Source organism: Calliphora vicina, chromosome 5, assembly GCF_958450345.1.
Source record: "Calliphora vicina chromosome 5, idCalVici1.1, whole genome shotgun sequence".
In the NCBI taxonomy this organism is placed as follows: domain Eukaryota; kingdom Metazoa; phylum Arthropoda; class Insecta; order Diptera; family Calliphoridae; genus Calliphora; species Calliphora vicina.
This window is the reverse complement of record NC_088784.1, coordinates 78,266,814-78,288,494: the sequence shown is the minus strand read 5'-3', so window position 1 is coordinate 78,288,494 and position 21,681 is coordinate 78,266,814. Positions and strand designations below refer to the sequence as shown.

The window sequence follows — 21,681 nt, the reverse complement described above, 5'->3', positions numbered from 1 at the left end:
CCTTAAAGCTCTCCTGAAAAATTGGAAAATTCCACTTAAGTTGTTTTATTAAAAGTCCATAGATTTAATTGTGATTTTTTTCAATTCATTCAATCTTTCAATGATTAAATTTGTGTCAATTCAAAGCACATGCAAAATTTATAAAAAAATATTTTTTTCATTAAATTAATTTCTAGAGATACAAATCTATCAGAAATGCGTTTCAACATATTTCTGAAACATACGTGTAAATAGATCCAAAAAATGGTGGAGATATAAGAGAAACATTTTAAAAAACTTACAAAAAATGATTTTCCAACCAAAAAGGATTCCAAAAATGGCTGAGATATAAGAAAAAATTTAAAAGATTTCAAAAAATGGATTTTTCGAAGAAAAAAAAATTTTTAACAAAAAAAACAAAAATTGTTTAATTTTAAGAAAATATTAAAAACAATTTGTGAAAAAAATTTTGAAAATAATTTGAGTGAAAAATTGTTTGAAAATTCGAGTCGCGGTTTCTTATGTTTATCTATATCTCAGTCATTTGGGGTCCGATTTTCTCGATTTTAAATTGCAAACATGAATGTAAGATAAAAAAGTATTTGGGGTGAAAAAAATTTTGAAAAAAAAAAATTAAAAAAAATTGTGAAAAATTTAATAAAATTTTTAAATATTTTTTTTTTCAAAATTGTTATTTAATATTTTTTTTTTAAATTTATTGAATAAAAAGTTTTTTTCGAAATTGGTTTTAAATTTATTTTAAAAAAGTTTTTCCAAATTTTTTTTTTTAAATTTTAAAATTTTTTTTTTTTTATTTTTAAACTTTTTTTTAAAATTTATTGAAAAAAATTTTTTTTGGTGAAAAAAAAATTCGGGTTAAAAAATATGTTTCCTGATTTTGACACATTCTAGGTCCAACTTACTATAGCCTTATACACATCTTTGCAATGGACTTTGAAATATCTATGATTGAATATCCATATTATCTATATTAATGACTTAGTAATTCAGATATATATCAAAAATTGGCCAAAAAACGAGGTTATCCCGGTTTTTTCCTTATATCTCCGCCATTTATGGACCGATTTTGTCAATTTTAAATATTAACCGAGCCGGAAGAATTCCCGATATATTGATGTATGCATCATTTATGTAAGTTATTGGGGCTACGGAAAGTTGATTTCAACATGCAGACGGATAGACGGACATGACTATATTGACTTCGCTATCTATAACGATCCAGAATATTGTTACGTTTTAACCATTTCAAAACGTTAGTTTATTTCCTTTAAATAAACCGGATACTTTTGATTGCAAATAAAAGCCGTTTAGTAGTTTAAAAATTGTAACAACTCTTTATTTATTTAAAATGTACAACAACCACTGAATTAAATAGTCACTCAGTGTTTTTTATACACGTTTATAAATTCGCAGAAATAAAGACACACTTTATAATGTACACGAATTCAATTGAAAAACACAGCACACTTTAAGGCACTCAGTTGATGTTTATTTGAATAGCGTCTCTGATAAACTGACTCACGACTGCAACCTCTGCCACTATTTATAATACTGCCATCTGCACTTTAGATTGTTCTTTAACTGTCAAAATTCGAATATTCCAGATCTTACTAATACATACGCCGCCATCTGTGGTGTACTTTCTACAATGTTCTTTAACTGAATATTTTAATTCGAATACAGCGTTGCCAACTTACGATCAATGGTCAACTGAAAGCTTTTATTTAATAATGCCCACAGATACGTTACAGTTTGCTATTACAGCACTGTTATTTGAAAGCTACTTTATGCTACTTTTAAATCAGCCCTTAAAATCGTTATATTTGAATTCAAGTACAATTTCGTAACAATATATACGAAAAATGTAGAAATTACAAACGGAATGACAATCTTATATATACCCTTGCCCATGCGCGGATCCGGGTCAACCATTTGGGGTATGGTTGCTATTTAAAATCGGCCTACAAATGGCTGAGATCTACATACCGGGACAACCTCGATTTTTGGCCTATTCTTGATCTATATCTGAATTACTTAGTCATTAATATAGACAATATGGATATCTAATGATAGATATTTCAAAGTTCATTGCAACGATGTATATAAGGCTATAGTAATTTTGACCTACAATAGGTCAAAATCGGGAAAAGTATTTTTTAACCCGAAAAATTCCCGCAAAAAATCTAAAAAACATTTTTATTATTCCTATTAGTGTATTTTATGAAGGGTACATAAGATTCGGCATAGTCAAATATTAATTTCCATTTAATCTCTTATAAGTTGTTTAGATTCCATTTTAATTGTATAAGACATTTGAAAAAAAGTCAAAAGATGTAGAGTATTCCTTCCTTTACACTACATCAACATAAATCCTTCCATTTAATTTATATGAAAGATATACAGCCATATTAAAATAGGAAAAAGAAACCTGTGGTCGGGAAATGTTTCAAGTTAAAATCTCAGGAAACAGGAATTAAACACATACAAACTACGCGCCTTTTTTGGCTCGTAAGTCGTTATGTAAAATTTAATAAATGCTGACTGATACCAACCACACTCTCTCGTAATTTAACAATTTGTTGCGGTTTCAAATTATGAAGCTGATAGTAATATTTACGATTGAATGACTTGAAAGACTCTTTTTGTATGTCTGTCGGTTGGTCGGTCTGACTCTCTCTGTTTGTCTATTCAAATGAGTTTTAAGCATCAAAACCCCCAGTAGTACGATGTTGTGTAGATTCTTTAAAAGGGTAGCAAAGTTGGGTAAATGTGGTTCAGGGTTTGTTTGTGTTTTTGTATACGTATGAGAGATGTCATTTATGCTTATTAAAATATTTGTTGTCATACCTTTTTGTTCCCTTTCTTTTTGGTCTGTTTGTATTTATGTTTGATATTTAGTCTGGTGTTTTTTAAGGGTTTCTGTTTTGTTCTGTGTTTGGTCTTTTAGCTGTTCTTTTGTTTGTGTCATAAAATCATTTTGTTGTTTTTGTTTCTATTGTTTTGCTTGCCTTTTTTAAGGGTTTATTAATAAATACCTCACGCAATTCCAATTGAGGTTTTATGTTTAATTAGTAACGCTTAAAATGCGCCGCCGTTTTTTCTTTGTTTCCCTTTAAAAAATTTCTAAATATGTCCTTTACTATTACTTTAAGGGGAAATTTTTAGTTTTTTTATTTTCTTTTTGCTAAATTAATTGTATTTATTGCATTTTTGCCTGCTAAACATGTTACCAAAAAGCCTGGAAATTTCCTGTTCATATAATTTTATTTTATAGTTATTTCAGTTTTTGTTTTAGTTTTATTTTTGGCTGTAAGTAATTAATGTTGTAACTATAAAATCATTTTCAAAAGTAACTTGTGTAATTTTTATAACTTCCCTTTTTATTCAAATCCTTTTACATTTGCCGTTTGTATGTCATTCCAAAGAAAAGCTGTGTAATAATCATTTATTTTAATTAACAAATTTCTGTTTAAATGCGGGGTTAAACTTTGTTTAACCAAACAAATAAATTTGACATTATGAAATGTGTTGTTTTTTATTTGCACCCCCTCCCCCTCCCTTGAGTACGTTTTGGTTTGGGGTGAAAACGTGTAAATGATTTTTAAAACAATTAGTTAGGAATTGTTAGGAAAATTTTGTGATAAAGATTGATGGTTGAAGTTTTAATGGAAATAAATATTTAATAAAGTTTTGAGGGTTAAGAACTATACTTTTTAGTGTGGTATTAATGTATTTTGAGAGATTAAAATGATTGGTCCCAAATTGTTTTGGTCACCATCACTCTAGAGTCTTCCTGTTGATCTAATGAAAGTGTGGATTCCTCCTAAGTCAACTTTGTAAAGACAAGTATTGTCAATAAGTATTTGTTGACCATGAATTATTCGTGTTGATTATCCATATTGCCGGACTATGACATAGATTATGCTCAGTCGTCTCCTATGTTGCCTCGTCGTTGTAACTTCTGCAGAAGCCGTTGTTAGTGAGCCACAGCCTTGTAATAACCTCTACAATGGTTACTTAAGTGACAACCAAGACCTGTCCTCTGTATATCCATGTTAAACTCACGTTTACTGATCTCCATACAAGTGGTCTCTTTCACCCATTTCTCCTTTTGTCTCCAACTTTCGAGCAAAGCTAGCGAAGATGCTCAGTTGTGTCCTCGTTGTAGAGGAGTCGCAGCGTTTAAGCATGTGTAAATAAAGGCCACTGACCAGAGAGCTATAAGGTTTCTTGGTTGGAATCTATGCAGATTTATCGTAAGTCGTGTCCTCTGAATATCCATATTATACCAGATTTGTCTGATCTCCTTGCCAATGGGGCACTCTCACATACCTTTTCTTATGTCTGAAAATTTCTGAGAAAGGTAAAGAAGATCTCATCTTTGAAATTCCTACCAAAGACTTGATAAGAGATAAAATAAAATGTATCCAAGACTTGTCCTCCTTATATCCATATTGGGCCAAATCATTGGCAAGTAGGCTTTCGCCTATCTTTACTTGACAATGAGAAGAAGTTTATGTGAAATTAATAGTTCACCACTTGTGAAAGGGATTTCAATATCACAACTGAACTTATTAGGGGCACAACCATGTGTGCCGGACTTCGCAATTACATCTCCTCTAGTATTGACAGACAATTTTCGAAAAAAAAAACTCTCTAATGTTCTAAGGGCTGCTTTGAGCTGTGGAGTATCCCTTGATACTAAATTAGTTTCAAGGCTACTTTTATACCCATAATTTCTTCTAGAATTACGTTACTAAGTCTCATATCCAACAGGTCCGAATAGATACGACATCCAACATTTTCAGCTAATCTTGATCCGTCAGTGAATATTTGGATCACATTCTCCGGAAGCAGTATGCCATTGTCATAGTCTAAACCATCAGTCATTCGGCTAGATACCACCTCCAACCCTTTCATGTGATCTGGATTCACCAGTGAATATTTTCTCCTGAAGGTGGAGGACCATGAATTGGAGGCATTACTCCATGAAGATTGTTGCAAAACTCAACTCAGAAGAATTCATCCAAAAGCACCAAAATTGCTTAGCATACGAATTGAAGCCGAGAGACATTGAAAGTCCGAAAAAAGGAAATTATTTTTCGATTTCCATTTCGATAACCCGAAGCGTAAGAGTTTGTATGTGGAGCCCGGCCAACCAGCCGCAAAGATAATTCTCTGTATTTGGTGAGAGTAAAAGGGTCCTATCAATAATGAGCTGCTTAAATCTGACTAGACCATCACAGGGGACCTGTACCGAACGCAACTAATTTGTTTGAAGCGAGCATTGGCCGAAAAACGTCCAGAATATGCTGTCAGATATGATATTGCAATATTCATATTGACAACGATCGGCCACATGTTGCAATACCGTGCCCTGTCATACTACTATTTGTTTCGATCGATGCAGAATGCTCTCTCTGGGTTACGCTTCACTTTGGAACAGAGTATCCGATATTGGAGTGATTCGTTCTTAACCTCAAAATATGAGTAGTTTTTTTGGTTCGAAATCCATTTGTTGCCACAAAGGTGGGAAGAGGTAATTTATATTGTACATATGTTTCAAAATAAAAGCTAAACATTTGAAAAAATTCCGCATTTTTATGTCATACATTCAACACAGTTTTTGTACCATTCACCTTCGAGAGAAGGGTATATATAAGTTTGTCATTCCATTTGTAATTTCCAAAATATAATTTTCCGACCCTATAAGGTATATATATTCTGGATCCTTATAGATAGCGGAGTCGATTAAGCCATATCGGTCTGTATGTCCGTCTGTCTGTTGAAATCAATTTTCTGAAGACAACAGATATCTTCGGGATCTAAATCTTCAATAATTCTGTCAGACAGGCTTTCGAGAAGTTTTCCTATTTAAAATCAGTAAAATCGGTCCACAAATGGCTGAGATATGTGGAAAAAACCAGGACAACCTCGATTTTTGACCTATTTTTGACCTACATCTGGATTACTAAGACATTAATATAGACAATATGGATATCTAATGATAGATATTTCAAAGACCTTTGCAACGATGTATGTATATAAGACCATAGTAAATTGGACCTACAATATGTCAACATTTTTTAAAATTTAAAAATTAAAAAAAAAAAATTTTTAAATTTAAAAAAAAAAAATTTAACAAAAAATTAAAAAAACATCTTTGGAAAAAAAATAAATTCTCTTTACCTAAAAATATTTAAAATTTGTATTTTGAAGTATAATTTGGTGAAGGGTATATAAGATTCGGCACAGCTGAATATAACTCTCTTACTTGTTTAAATAGTTTTTCTAACTCTTAACTTAAATGGCGGCAAATTCAAATCTTGCTGAAAGCATAACTGTGAATTTAAATCAACATTTATGCTTGGCTTTTAATCAACTTTGCCTCATTCTATTTGTAAGATATCTGGGATTATGGGATAAGATTAGAATTACTGTTTGAATATCTCTGAGTTATGCTAAAATTTGTGGTACAACCTACATAATTTTCTATAAAACAATTTGTTTCAAAGGAACATTATAGACTTATAACTTCTTTTAACACTTTGCGGTTTAGTGGTCACTTAACTAACCACCTTTTCTATAGTCTTTAAAACATAGTTTATTGGCATCTATTGGCATTTTGCTAAAAAATTATATTTTTTGAAGTCATCGTTTATGTTTTATTTTCAAAACTTTGCAGTCAGGATGATCTGGTTAGATAAATATATTAATTTGAAAATATTGAGACATTCACGCATTCAATACAAAAAATAGCACAGAGTGTTTATTGTTCATCGAATTCAGTGTTTCTTTGTTATTTCGTTTGTTTGGTCAGAAAATTTAGTCAAGAAATTTTTGTCATAGTTATTTTTAATGCCAACCGCCATGGTGGTTAGTAAACTAACCACTTCACTCCACAAAACCCTTGGAGTGGGATGGTTTTTTATGTTTTGATTTACTTTTTCTTACTTTTTATATTATACTAACCTTGATTAATCTAAAAATGCAATTGTTTTGATTTTAAACTTATACATAAAAAAGCGTGGCTGAAAGAGTTAATCTATAACAAAATTTATTAATAAGTCCCGTACCTCAGAATCAATGTAGCTGTATGTGATTTAACTAACTTGTATGGAAAATATATTTATTCTTTCCCATTCCTCCTTACTAATGATGACAAATTACCCTGCTTTAAATATTATTTGAATTTTCCTGGAAACATTTATTTGTGCTCATAATTACATGTTTACAAAACCATTAACATTTACATAAATCCATATAAGTAGAGGTATATGTATATTTGTATATTTATCCTTAAGATCTTTATAAACTAAAATATAAAATATATGTAAAATAACTTGTCTTAAAACGACGTCATTAGCACGGCACAACCTTAAGGCCATTTATAATAATTAGTTGTTACCTGATGAAAAATTTTACGAAATTTAATATCACAAGCAGATTAAATCTAAACATGAGAGGTTAATAAAAACAAATGATTCCAACAAAATGATTAAAAGTAAATACGCCAAGTCAACTTAATTGAATGCTGTGTAAACAACGATAAGTCCCCCAGTTAAATTTTACCAATAAAATCATTAACAAGTAAGCAACAGAAATAAATCAGACAGCAACTACTATTGCTGCTACTACTTACATACAATGGGGAAAAGCAGGACTAGAACATAAACAACAATAACAACATTATTTTAATTGGCCATTTTAAGATTTCTAACGGATAACAACTAAAGTCTTTTTCATTCCCTTTGACATTTCTAGCTAAAAGTCAGGGTGTGGGATTTTAACTAAGAGTCTTAGGGTTTGGTGTGTCTCTTTTCTTTTCACTTGAAGTCTTAAACAAGTTAAAATTATAACTAAAAGAATTATGTGTAAGACAAAAAGTTCTACCAAAGGAATGAACATTTTTAATTAATTTATTTCTTTTGCTAAGAAAATACAACAAAAACATCAATCCGGTAAAAGAAAGCGAAAAATATTTTACAATAATTCATAAGTACTATAACTATATTTAGCATCTTTCTTTAAGCTAGCGATTTCCTACAAATTCATTAATAAAATAATAAATGTTGTTATACCCTACGCCAACATAGTGGGAAGTGTTTGTGCTGATATTTGTAACGCCCTAAAATAGCCACCTCCATGTATACCAATCGACTCAGAATAGCCTTTGCGAATCGATTTAATAATGTATGTCCATCTGGCTATCTGTAAACCTTGAGCTTAAAGCCCTTCTATAGCTTGACTATGAATATCTCTTTTGGACCCCATTAAAATTGTTTAAAATCGATCCAAGATTTTGTAGGTGTAGAGTATCATATAGTCGGTTTTATTCTACAAAACTTTCTTAATTGTTTTTTTCTTATTGTTGTATTATATGGATGCGTAAACAAGAAAATACCATTTAACAGACTTGTAACTAAGTTAAATAAATTATAAATAGAATTTACAGTGAAAGGACTCAGTAAAGGAATTTCTTTCAAATACAATATTTATTCAAAGACCGCCAAACTGCTATTATTATCCAATATTGAAATATTTCACTGTGAAGCAAGATTTTTTTTCCCTGGCCACTCGAATACAGACAAATTGTGCGGCTAGTTACTAAGATACAAATATACACCTACACTTTTATAAATATAAACTAGAAGTTTTTCAACAATGAAGCTAAGAAATATTGGTGAAGAGTAAAATTATTCTGAACGTAGTTTTGAAATAAAACAGGAAATTATTTTGTTTATAGCAACATTGAGCCAGCTGACATAGAATAACAATAATTACACTGTGTTTAATTTTGAAAGTCATGGAAATATAACCATATACGGACACCAGTACGTCATCAACGACCAAAAAAAGAAGACCCATTTCTCCCAGTTTTGCCCAAAGTCATGCACTTTTTTAATGGCCCCCAAAGATTTGTGGTCTCGGTGCAAAAAAGTTATCATTTTCTCAGGCTCATATCTTACAAACAGATGGAAATTTTGATTTACTCTCTGAGGCAAAGTTGTAGCCCTTTTATATGTTTACAATTTCTGTTCTTTATGACAACGGCTACAACTTTGCGTTAGAAAGTAAATAAAAATTCCAAACTGTTTGCAAGATATGAGCCTCAGAAAATTATCACTTTTTTGCAAAAATAACACCGAGGTCCCAAATCTTTGGGGGCCCATAAAAAAAAAGTTCATGACTTTGGGAAAAACTGGGAGGCACGGGTCTTTTTTTGGACTTTCATCACGTAGTGGTGTCCGTATATGGTTACATTTGTTCATGTTGCACTGTGTTATACAAGAAAAACCGATCGCAATAACTTCATCCACTCACCAACAATTTTATCAGATACAAATTATCACAAAAGCTAAGTTTTATGGCAAAATTTATCTTCATTTTTCACCCCAAACATTCTGTACAATAAAATCATACAACAAATATTTCATAACAATTTAAGCCATACAAGATTTAAATAGTTAAATACAATTTATTCCCTTAGAATCAGATTAACTTGTAGTGCAAGAAAAAGATTTAAAGATACAAAGTTTTCAATTTTATTATTACCATCTTAGGGAAATCTGAAAATGAAACAAAAAACCAACAACAAAATAGAGAAAAACAAAAACAGATAGATAGATGTACATATACACAATCTCCTTTATTTTTGCTAAAACATCCTTTATTTTGTCTAATAACAGAGTTGGAATAATTTGTTGTTGAACTTTACAGACAGGAAAAAATTATAAATAAAAAAAAAAATGGTTAAAAAGGGAGCCAAAGAATGGAGACGGAAATACTATTTAGTTATTGTGAAAAATCAACGTTCAAACAAATTGATAATGGTGTGATGATGTCGGCAACGCTGTGTGATGATGCTGTGATGTTTGAACCATTGTCATCCGTCTTAATTAAGTTGAGTAATGTTGAAAACTGTTTATAATGAAATATTTGTTACAAAACATCAGAGCAAGGATAACACAAGACAAGCATACAAACAAATATACTATATATACATATGCATAACATACATACAACAAATATTTTGAAAAACTAGGGAGGACCTTATAATGAAAACAAATTGGAAAAATAACAGATTTCAGGGTTTATTTTGTTATTAACTCTATAAAGTTATAAAGTTATAAAGTTATAAAGTTATAAAGTTATAAAGTTATAAAGTTATAAAGTTATAAAGTTATAAAGTTATAAAGTTATAAAGTTATAAAGTTATAAAGTTATAAAGTTATAAAGTTATAAAGTTATAAAGTTATAAAGTTATAAAGTTATAAAGTTATAAAGTTATAAAGTTATAAAGTTATAAAGTTATAAAGTTATAAAGTTATAAAGTTATAAAGTTATAAACTTATAAACTTATAAACTTATAAACTTATAAACTTATAAAGTTATAAAGTTATAAAGTTATAAAGTTATAAAGTTATAAAGTTATAAAGTTATAAAGTTATAAAGTTATAAAGTTATAAAGTTATAAAGTTATAAAGTTATAAAGTTATAAAGTTATAAAGTTATAAAGTTATAAAGTTATAAAGTTATAAAGTTATAAAGTTATAAAGTTATAAAGTTATAAAGTTATAAAGTTATAAAGTTATAAAGTTATAAAGTTATAAAGTTATAAAGTTATAAAGTTATAAAGTTATAAAGTTATAAAGTTATAAAGTTATAAAGTTATAAAGTTATAAAGTTATAAAGTTATAAAGTTATAAAGTTATAAAGTTATAAAGTTATAAAGTTATAAAGTTATAAAGTTGTAAAGTTATAAAGTTATAAAGTTATAAAGTTATAAAGTTATAAAGTTATAAAGTTATAAAGTTATAAAGTTATAAAGTTATAAAGTTATAAAGTTATAAAGTTATAAAGTTATAAAGTTATAAAGTTATAAAGTTATAAAGTTATAAAGTTATAAAGTTATAAAGTTATAAAGTTATAAAGTTATAAAGTTATAAAGTTATAAAGTTATAAAGTTATAAAGTTATAAAGTTATAAAGTTATAAAGTTATAAAGTTATAAAGTTATAAAGTTATAAAGTTATAAACTTATAAAGTTATAAACTTATAAAGTTATAAAGTTATAAAGTTATAAACTTATAAAGTTATAAACTTATAAAGTTATAAACTTATAAAGTTATAAAGTTATAAAGTTATAAAGTTATAAAGTTATAAAGTTATAAAGTTATAAAGTTATAAAGTTATAAAGTTATAAAGTTATAAAGTTATAAAGTTATAAAGTTATAAAGTTATAAAGTTATAAAGTTATAAAGTTATAAAGTTATAAAGTTATAAAGTTATAAAGTTATAAAGTTATAAAGTTATAAAGTTATAAAGTTATAAAGTTATAAAGTTATAAAGTTATAAAGTTATAAAGTTATAAAGTTATAAAGTTATAAAGTTATAAAGTTATAAAGTTATAAAGTTATAAAGTTATAAAGTTATAAAGTTATAAAGTTATAAAGTTATAAAGTTATAAAGTTATAAAGTTATAAAGTTATAAAGTTATAAAGTTATAAAGTTATAAAGTTATAAAGTTATAAAGTTATAAAGTTATAAAGTTATAAAGTTATAAAGTTATAAAGTTATAAAGTTATAAAGTTATAAAGTTATAAAGTTATAAAGTTATAAAGTTATAAAGTTATAAAGTTATAAAGTTATAAAGTTATAAAGTTATAAAGTTATAAAGTTATAAAGTTATAAAGTTATAAAGTTATAAAGTTATAAAGTTATAAAGTTATAAAGTTATAAAGTTATAAAGTTATAAAGTTATAAAGTTATAAAGTTATAAAGTTATAAAGTTATAAAGTTATAAAGTTATAAAGTTATAAAGTTATAAAGTTATAAAGTTATAAAGTTATAAAGTTATAAAGTTATAAAGTTATAAAGTTATAAAGTTATAAAGTTATAAAGTTATAAAGTTATAAAGTTATAAAGTTATAAAGTTATAAAGTTATAAAGTTATAAAGTTATAAAGTTATAAAGTTATAAAGTTATAAAGTTATAAAGTTATAAAGTTATAAAGTTATAAAGTTATAAAGTTATAAAGTTATAAAGTTATAAAGTTATAAAGTTATAAAGTTATAAAGTTATAAAGTTATAAAGTTATAAAGTTATAAAGTTATAAAGTTATAAAGTTATAAAGTTATAAAGTTATAAAGTTATAAAGTTATAAAGTTATAAAGTTATAAAGTTATAAAGTTATAAAGTTATAAAGTTATAAAGTTATAAAGTTATAAAGTTATAAAGTTATAAAGTTATAAAGTTATAAAGTTATAAAGTTATAAAGTTATAAAGTTATAAAGTTATAAAGTTATAAATTTATAAAGTTATAAAGTTATAAAGTTACAAAGTTAGAAAATATCCGAGTATTCCTTTCCTAAAGGCATTTTGAGCTAACCTCCCTATTATTTAGACAACAAACTGTCTTAAGTTATTAAGAAAGCTATGTAAAGAAAAGTTGTTTAGGAAAGTGACGGCAAGGAAATTCTTTTATTACTAATGATGACAACAAGTCAAGGAAATTAAATTTACAAGTAATTTTAAAATTAGTTTAGGGTTCAACATTGTTTAAGCAAGCAACAAGGCTGATGAATAGTTAAATGTTTAAATTATAATAAAATGTTTGAATATTTTTAAGAACCGTTTTTAATTTGCTAAGCTTATCCAACAAACTTACCTAAACCAGTCATTGGTCCAAATACGGTATTATCTTCTGTTGTTGAACAATTCCAGCGGCGATTTTTGAACTGAAATTGACATTCCTGCAAAAAGAAAGTAAGTTATTTAATTAGTAATGTAATAAGTATTTACAGTATTTAATTTCTTTAAATAGTTATACATGTAAACATTTTAATTAAATTATAAATTATTATTTCTATATTATAATGTAAAATCGTCAACAAATTAACTTTAAAAATTAATTTTAATGCAAATTGTTATTGTGTTTTAAATATATTCGCTGAATTTATATATTAATTTGAATTGACTTTTTCTTTTTCAATGTTTTTAAACAAATAAAACAACAGGATCAAAATTATTTATATTGACAGGAATTCATAATATGAATTGTTTTTTGCATATATTTATTTTAGTTTTGGTTTTAGTATAAAATACTGTATAAATATTTTAACAGAGATTTGAAGGAATTAAAACTTAGAGCTTTGAATTGCTTAAATTGTTTAAGATGTAAATTTTGAAAGCGTTTTACAACTAAATTTGTTCAAAGTCATTTTAAGCCTTTTAATTGTAGAAAATTATGTTTTTAAAGTCTATACATTTTTTAAATGTGTTTGAAAATGAGTTTCTTCTTTTAAATATTAACAATATAAATACATAAAATTTAGTATGGTTAAATGCAGGGATTTTATTTGTAATTTTAAATTATGAAACTTCTACATGAATGATCAACAACTAAAACAGCATGTGGTTTTTAAGTGAAATAATTGTTAACTAAAATGCAAACGATATATAGATATTTCCATGAATAAACACACATCTTCAAAATGTTGAAACTAGTGGTAACCTCAAATATATATACAATTGGGGGATTCAAACGTTCTGCTGTTGGGTCATATTGTCATAATGTAAAAATATATTACGATAATTTAAACAATTTTTTTTTTGTGTTTCAAACAAAACAATTCTAAACTAATAAGAGTTTTTGAACTATGTTTTTTTTAGTTTGAATCACAACAAAAAATTGTTTAAACTATCATAATATATTAGGATATTATGACCGAATAGCAGACCTTTTGAATCCCCCAAATATATTTTAAATATTTTTCCTACATCCGGAAATACTAATTCGATTTAAAGTAAATATGCATTTGATTATTTCAAATGCTTTATCCCATATGTAAATAAAATATGACCATTAAAAATGATAAGCATAAATAATTTCAAATAATTATTATGCAAACACATTTACAACATGACATTTCTAAATACATTTTTCAAATATTCCCTTACAAAAGATATAATAACATGAAATAATAAAACCAAATATCAAAAATTGCTCAATCAAATTGAAAATGATACAACAATAATATTTGTTCAATCACAAATTTAAATGCAATTCTAATTAAAACTACAAAAAAAAAACTCAAAATATTTACAAATAGATTAACAATGAAAATATTTAAAATTTAATAAGGCTTTAAAACTAAACTTGTAAACATTAATATCACGTTTCTCAGACATAATTGGTAAATTATTGGCATATGTTAGTGTTTGATAGAAACTTGAGTTAAAGAGTTAAATCTCAATTGATAAGTGAGAATTATATGTAATTATTTTGCACGACCCAGCAAATATTTATGTTGGTTTAATAAATAATGTTATAAATTTAATTAACACTTTCTAGTGGTCATTTTACTAACCACCTTTTCTAGAGTCTTTAAACAATTGTTAGTGACATCTATTGGCATTTCGCTAAACAATTAAATCTTTTTAATTTATCGTCTATGGTTTTTGGCAAAAGTATGCCGAATTGTTGCTCTGAGTAGATTAATTTTATTAATTTGAAAATATTGTAAACTGCAGTTTTTCTAAAGGGTTTTCCCGCATTCAATTACAAAAGGTCTGAGTGTTTATTGTTCATCACATTCAGTGTTACTTTGTTATTTGGTGTTTGTTTGATTGACCTGAGCTAAAAAAGTAATACTATACTCTTTGATAAATAACGTAAGTAACAGAGTGGTTAGATTACTAACCACCGTGAGTGAAATTGGTTTTATATTATGTGTTTCTCTGCATAATATTATGTTATTTTGCAAGGATGCCTAACGTAACTAAACGTAAAATTGAAGATATCTTGTTCGAAGATATACCTTCGGATGGGAATGTGTCTGCAGTCTTAACCGGACGAAGAAGAGAATAATTAGCAGCAAGTCGGTGACATACCTTTGGGGCTAATGTAAAAATATTATGGATATTTTGATTCGGATAATGACATACCTCTACAAAATTTGGCTAATACTGTTAGTGACTTCTGTTGTTGTGGAACCAAAATGGTGAAAAATTGTTGATTGACTGAGCCGGTTGATTACACAGAAGGTGGCGGTATACCAAATGATATAAAAAAATTGGAGAATGTCTCACCTACACAGCTATTTCATTTGTTTTGTACAGAAAATTTAGTCAAAATTATAAGTTTTCAAGCAAATTTCTATGCTACGAAAATTTGTATCGCAATTATTTTTAATGCCAACCACCATGGTGGTTAATGAACTAACCACCTTATTCCATAAAAACCTTTAGCTGTATTTTTATTTTTTCTTATTTTTCATAATATATGAACCCTAATTAAAGTGAAAATGCAATTGTTTTGATTATAATTTGATACACATATAACTGTGGCTGAAAGAGCCACGAAACAATAAATAAATTTTCTAAAACTATATAACTTTATGACTTTATATCTTTATAACTTTATAACGTTATAACGTTATAACTTTATTATAGCTTTATACTTTATCACCCTTATTCATAATCTATTTTCAATTTTATGAAAATTTTATAAAACTGTTCCATACAAAATTTTTTTAAATATTTTTAGGTAAAAAAAATTTTTTTTTTTTCCCAAGTTGTTTTTTAATTTTTTGGAAAAAAAAACTTTCGAATTGTTTTTTAAATTTTTTTTTTGAATTTTAAAATTTTTTTTGTTTTTAATTTTTTTTTGGCGAAAAAAAATTTTCGAATTGTTTTTTTAAATTTATAATTTTTTTTTTAAAATTTTTTTTTTTGGTGAAAAAAAATTCTCTTAAAAAAATATCGAGGTTGTTTCCTCATATCTCAGCCATTTGTGGATCGATTTTTCTGATTTTAAATAGGAAACTTCTCCAAAGCATGTCTGACAGAATTATTGAAGATTTGGATCCCGAAGATATCTGAGGTCTTCAGAAAATTGATTTCAACAGACAGACGGACATGGCTTAATCGACTCCGCTATCTATAAGGATCCAGAATATATATTCCTGATAGGGTCGGAAATGAAAAATGTAGAAATTACAAACGGAATGACAAACTTTATAACTTTATGACTTTATGACTTTATGACTTTATAACTTTATAACTTTATAACTTTATAACTTTATAACATTATAACTTTATAACTTTATAACTTTATAACTTTATAACTTTATAACTTTATAACTTTATAACTTTATAACTTTATAACTTTATAACTTTATAACTTTATAACTTTATAACTTTATAACTTTATAACTTTATAACTTTATAACTTTATAACTTTATAACTTTATAACTTTATAACTTTATAACTTTATAACTTTATAACTTTATAACTTTATAACTTTATAACTTTATAACTTTATAACTTTATAACTTTATAACTTTATAACTTTATAACTTTATAACTTTATAACTTTATAACTTTATAACTTTATAACTTTATAACTTTATAACTTTATAACTTTATAACTTTATAACTTTATAACTTTATAACTTTATAACTTTATAACTTTATAACTTTATAACTTTATAACTTTATAACTTTATAACTTTATAACTTTATAACTTTATAACTTTATAACTTTATAACTTTATAACTTTATAACTTTATAACTTTATAACTTTATAACTTTATAACTTTATAACTTTATAACTTTATAACTTTATAACTTTATAACTTTATAACTTTATAACTTTATAACTTTATAACTTTATAACTTTATAACTTTATAACTTTATAACTTTATAACTTTATAACTTTATAACTTTATAACTTTATAACTTTATAACTTTATAACTTTATAACTTTATAACTTTATAACTTTATAACTTTATAACTTTATAACTTTATAACTTTATAACTTTATAACTTTATAACTTTATAACTTTATAACTTTATAACTTTATAACTTTATAACTTTATAACTTTATAACTTTATAACTTTATAACTTTATGACTTTATAACTTTATAACTTTATAACTTTATAACTTTATAACTTTATAACTTTATAACTTTATAACTTTATAACTTTATAACTTTATAACTTTATAACTTTATAACTTTATAACTTTATAACTTTATAACTTTATAACTTTATAACTTTATAACTTTATAACTTTATAACTTTATAACTTTATAACTTTATAACTTTATAACTTTATAACTTTATAACTTTATAACTTTATAACTTTATAACTTTATAACTTTATAACTTTATAACTTTATAACTTTATAACTTTATAACTTTATAACTTTATAACTTTATAACTTTATAACTTTATAACTTTATAACTTTATAACTTTATAACTTTATAACTTTATAACTTTATAACTTTATAACTTTATAACTTTATAACTTTATAACTTTATAACTTTATAACTTTATAACTTTATAACTTTATAACTTTATAACTTTATAACTTTATAACTTTATAACTTTATAACTTTATAACTTTATAACTTTATAACTTTATAACTTTATAACTTTATAACTTTATAACTTTATAACTTTATAACTTTATAACTTTATAACTTTATAACTTTATAACTTTATAACTTTATAACTTTATAACTTTATAACTTTATAACTTTATAACTTTATAACTTTATAACTTTATAACTTTATAACTTTATAACTTTATAACTTTATAACTTTATAACTTTATAACTTTATAACTTTATAACTTTATAACTTTATAACTTTATAACTTTATAACTTTATAACTTTATAACTTTATAACTTTATAACTTTATAACTTTATAACTTTATAACTTTATAACTTTATAACTTTATAACTTTATAACTTTATAACTTTATAACTTTATAACTTTATAACTTTATAACTTTATAACTTTATAACTTTATAACTTTATAACTTTATAACTTTATAACTTTATAACTTTATAACTTTATAACTTTATAACTTTATAACTTTATAACTTTATAACTTTATAACTTTATAACTTTATAACTTTATAACTTTATAACTTTATAACTTTATAACTTTATAACTTTATAACTTTATAACTTTATAACTTTATAACTTTATAACTTTATAACTTTATAACTTTATAACTTTATAACTTTATAACTTTATAACTTTATAACTTTATAACTTTATAACTTTATAACTTTATAACTTTATAACTTTATAACTTTATAACTTTATAACTTTATAACTTTATAACTTTATAACTTTATAACTTTATAACTTTATAACTTTATAACTTTATAACTTTATAACTTTATAACTTTATAACTTTATAACTTTATAACTTTATAACTTTATAACTTTATAACTTTATAACTTTATAACTTTATAACTTTATAACTTTATAACTTTATAACTTTATAACTTTATAACTTTATAACTTTATAACTTTATAACTTTATAACTTTATAACTTTATAACTTTATAACTTTATAACTTTATAACTTTATAACTTTATAACTTTATAACTTTATAACTTTATAACGTTATAACTTTATAACTTTATAACTTTATAACTTTATAACTTTATAACTTTATAACTTTATAACTTTATAACTTTATAACTTTATAACTTTATAACTTTATAACTTTATAACTTTATAACTTTATAACTTTATAACTTTATAACTTTATAACTTTATAACTTTATAATTTTATAACTTTATAACTTTATAACTTTATAACTTTATAACTTTATAACTTTATAACTTTATAACTTTATAACTATATAACTTTATAACTTTACAACTTTATAACTTTATAATTTTATAACTTTATAACTGTATAATTTTATAACTGTATAACTTTATAATTTTATAACTTTATGTCTTTAAAACTTTATAACTTTAAAACTTTAAAGCTTTATAACTTTATTGTAGTTTTTAGCCTATAACTTATGTAGCTGCAGATGCCAATATTTTCTTTATAGTACTAACTATGTGTTTATATTTAATTTTGTAAAGCTAGTTTTGTTGTGTTATTTATTTAAAAATGATTAAATTTAGTTTAAACATTTGTTGTTACAACTCACTCATGTAGGAAATAAATCTCTGTATAATTGTTTTAAATTCAGCCTACAAACTTTTCTAATTTGTTAGCCCGCATATTATTGCAACACACACATTTAGTCAATGTAATTCAACCATTATTAAAATTTTCTAATGAAAACATTTATTCTTGGAAAAACTTCTGCTAACACTCTTACTGTGTTGTGCAAATTAAAAGGAAATGTATCCCTTAAAGCTCTAAATACAAATGGATGGATGTATGTTTAATATTTATTGTATGTATTATTTGATCTTTAATATGACTTATTGAGAGTGTGTGTGGAATACATGTCTGGTGTTCTCTGTTCATCATCTCCTAAATCCTCCATATTAAATTTATATAAAATTTGATAAGAATTCTGTATTGTTGCTGGGTTTTAAATAACCAAAGTTTATTATAAAACATACAACAGTCTAAGACGACTCCCACACATGTTCAAAATATAAATTTGCTCGCCTAAGTTACAGTATATTATTAAAAATGTTGTAGAATTGTGTGTGGATTTGTTGCTGGAACCTGGAAAAACATCCAGTGAGTTGAAAAAGTTAAAATTAGTATTGTTTTGTAACAATAACAAGAGAAGCAAACCAAACAATGGCAGGAGGAGTATTTGGTATATTTTTGTTGTTTCCTTAACAGGTCTAATGGAATGGGTATTGTTTGTTGGTCTAAAGATGATTCTGTTTTGTCAGCTACTGATACCCACATATTTCCTTATTTATAATACGAGTAATAAGGGTGGTTTTAATTAAATTAAAGTGTTTACTTCAAATTTTACACAAATACTACTAATATTTATGAGACTTAGTGTGCGTTTGTTGTTGAGAGCTTTAATAAAATGTTTTCTTATTTTAGTTACACGAAATATGAAGGGTTTAAAGTTTGTGGATGGTTGTGCAAGATAAAGAACAAACATTTGTACTTACATACATTCGATAGCCCAGTCAACAGAAATTAACATAAATTATATTTTGCCATAGTTGCAGATTAAAGTGATTTAAAAATTTAGCTACTGTTGCTCTTTCTGAGATCGCATCTGATCAATATTCATGGAAAAATTTAGTTTGCTCAGAATCATGCAACAACTCCCCACTTCTTGGTTTACTGGGTTATGGATTTTACCCTTTGGTTCTTAGCAAAAAAAGAAGCAACAAACTGTGAAAGCATCTTTGTTTATGGAACAGGAATTTCATCTTACTTGTCTGTGTTTGTATATACTCGTATGGAAATACAAACCGATATGGGTGGGTAATAGTACCCTGTCTGTCTACGACATTTGTTTAAATGCGAAAACAATTAGAGTCACAATTTATAATTAGTCTGTTGTTATTAAATCGCACTTCTTTATACAAAATACTTACTTACATACAACTCAACTCTGCTCGTTTAACAAATGGCAACAGTAATTAGATTATAATAGATTTAAAAGCAAGACAAGACACCCAAAACAAAATTAAATATATTTGTAGAAGCTGTGTGTTTACGCATACGTATCCTTGAAAAGGATGACAAAAAAGTTGGGTATTATGAACAACGTGGAAAGCTGCTAAAGGTGGGATTTAAAATGTAATTTTGTTAAAAGTAAAGAAAACAGTGTTTCAAGGCGGATTAAACAAATAAATAAATTACTTTAGAAATTTACATTTACTGTATTTTGAATATTTAGTTAACAATTTAAATGAACAAATAAATTTGTCAATTAATTTAAAAGCAATCTTATAGATTTTTGAGTAAAAGTTTTAATATCTATTTAATTGTTTATTCCCAGCTTGAGTTAATATGTTTTGCCCTCAATGAAAATTAAAGCTTTACGAAATCTTTAGATATTATAAACAAAAATTTAATTAAAAACTTGTTTGAGCTAAAAAAAAATTCTTTTATTCCAAAAAAATTATAATTAATTCAAAGAAAATTAAAGCTTTACGAAATCTATAGAAATATTATACACAAAAATTTAAAGAAAATTTTTTTTGGAGCTAAAAAAATTTTTTTTATTACCAAAAAAAAATATTTATTTTTGTTTTCAAAATTGTTGCTCTAAATTATACTATTTATAATCTGCAAGAAATTTTTAAATATTCCAATTAGAATCCAAGATATGAATTTTTAAAAATTTAACATACGAAATTGGCGGGGAAGTTGTTTTGTAAATTGAAATGTTATTTAAATTTGTTTCCTTAACAAATTGCAACTGGCAGAAATAATGTTTTATAAATATATATTTAATAGTTTATTCCCAGATTGAGTTATAATATGTTTTGCCTTCAATGAAAATTAAAGTTTTACGAAATCTTTAGTAATATTACAAATAAAAATTAATAAAAAAATTTTTTCTTAAATAAAAAAAATATTTATTTTTGTTTTTAAAATTGTAGAGCTAAATGATAGTATTTATAATCTGCAAGAGATTTTAAAATATTCCAAGTAGAATCCAAGATATGAATTTTTAAAAATTTAACATACGAAATTGGCGGGGAAGTTGTTTTGTAAATTAAAATGTTATTTAAATTTGTTTCCTTAACAAATTGCAACTGGCAGAAATAATGTTTTATAGATATCTATTTAATTGTTTATTCCCAGCTTGAGTTATAATATGTTTTGTCTTCAATGAAAATTAAAGCTTTAGAAATATTATAAACCAAAATTTAATGAAAATTTTACTTGAGCTAAAAAAAA

At 24.9% G+C, this 21,681-nt stretch overlaps 1 protein-coding gene across 1 annotated transcript in view; it reads right to left on the bottom strand.

Moving 5' to 3' along the window:
• Positions 1–21,681, bottom strand: part of Wnt5 (Wnt oncogene analog 5) — a 228,504-nt gene that overhangs the window by 91,134 nt on the left and 115,689 nt on the right. The window contains exon 3 of the mRNA XM_065512221.1: positions 12,670–12,754. Within this exon, the coding sequence (XP_065368293.1) occupies positions 12,670–12,754 (85 nt within the window). The remainder of the gene's footprint in view (positions 1–12,669; positions 12,755–21,681) is intronic.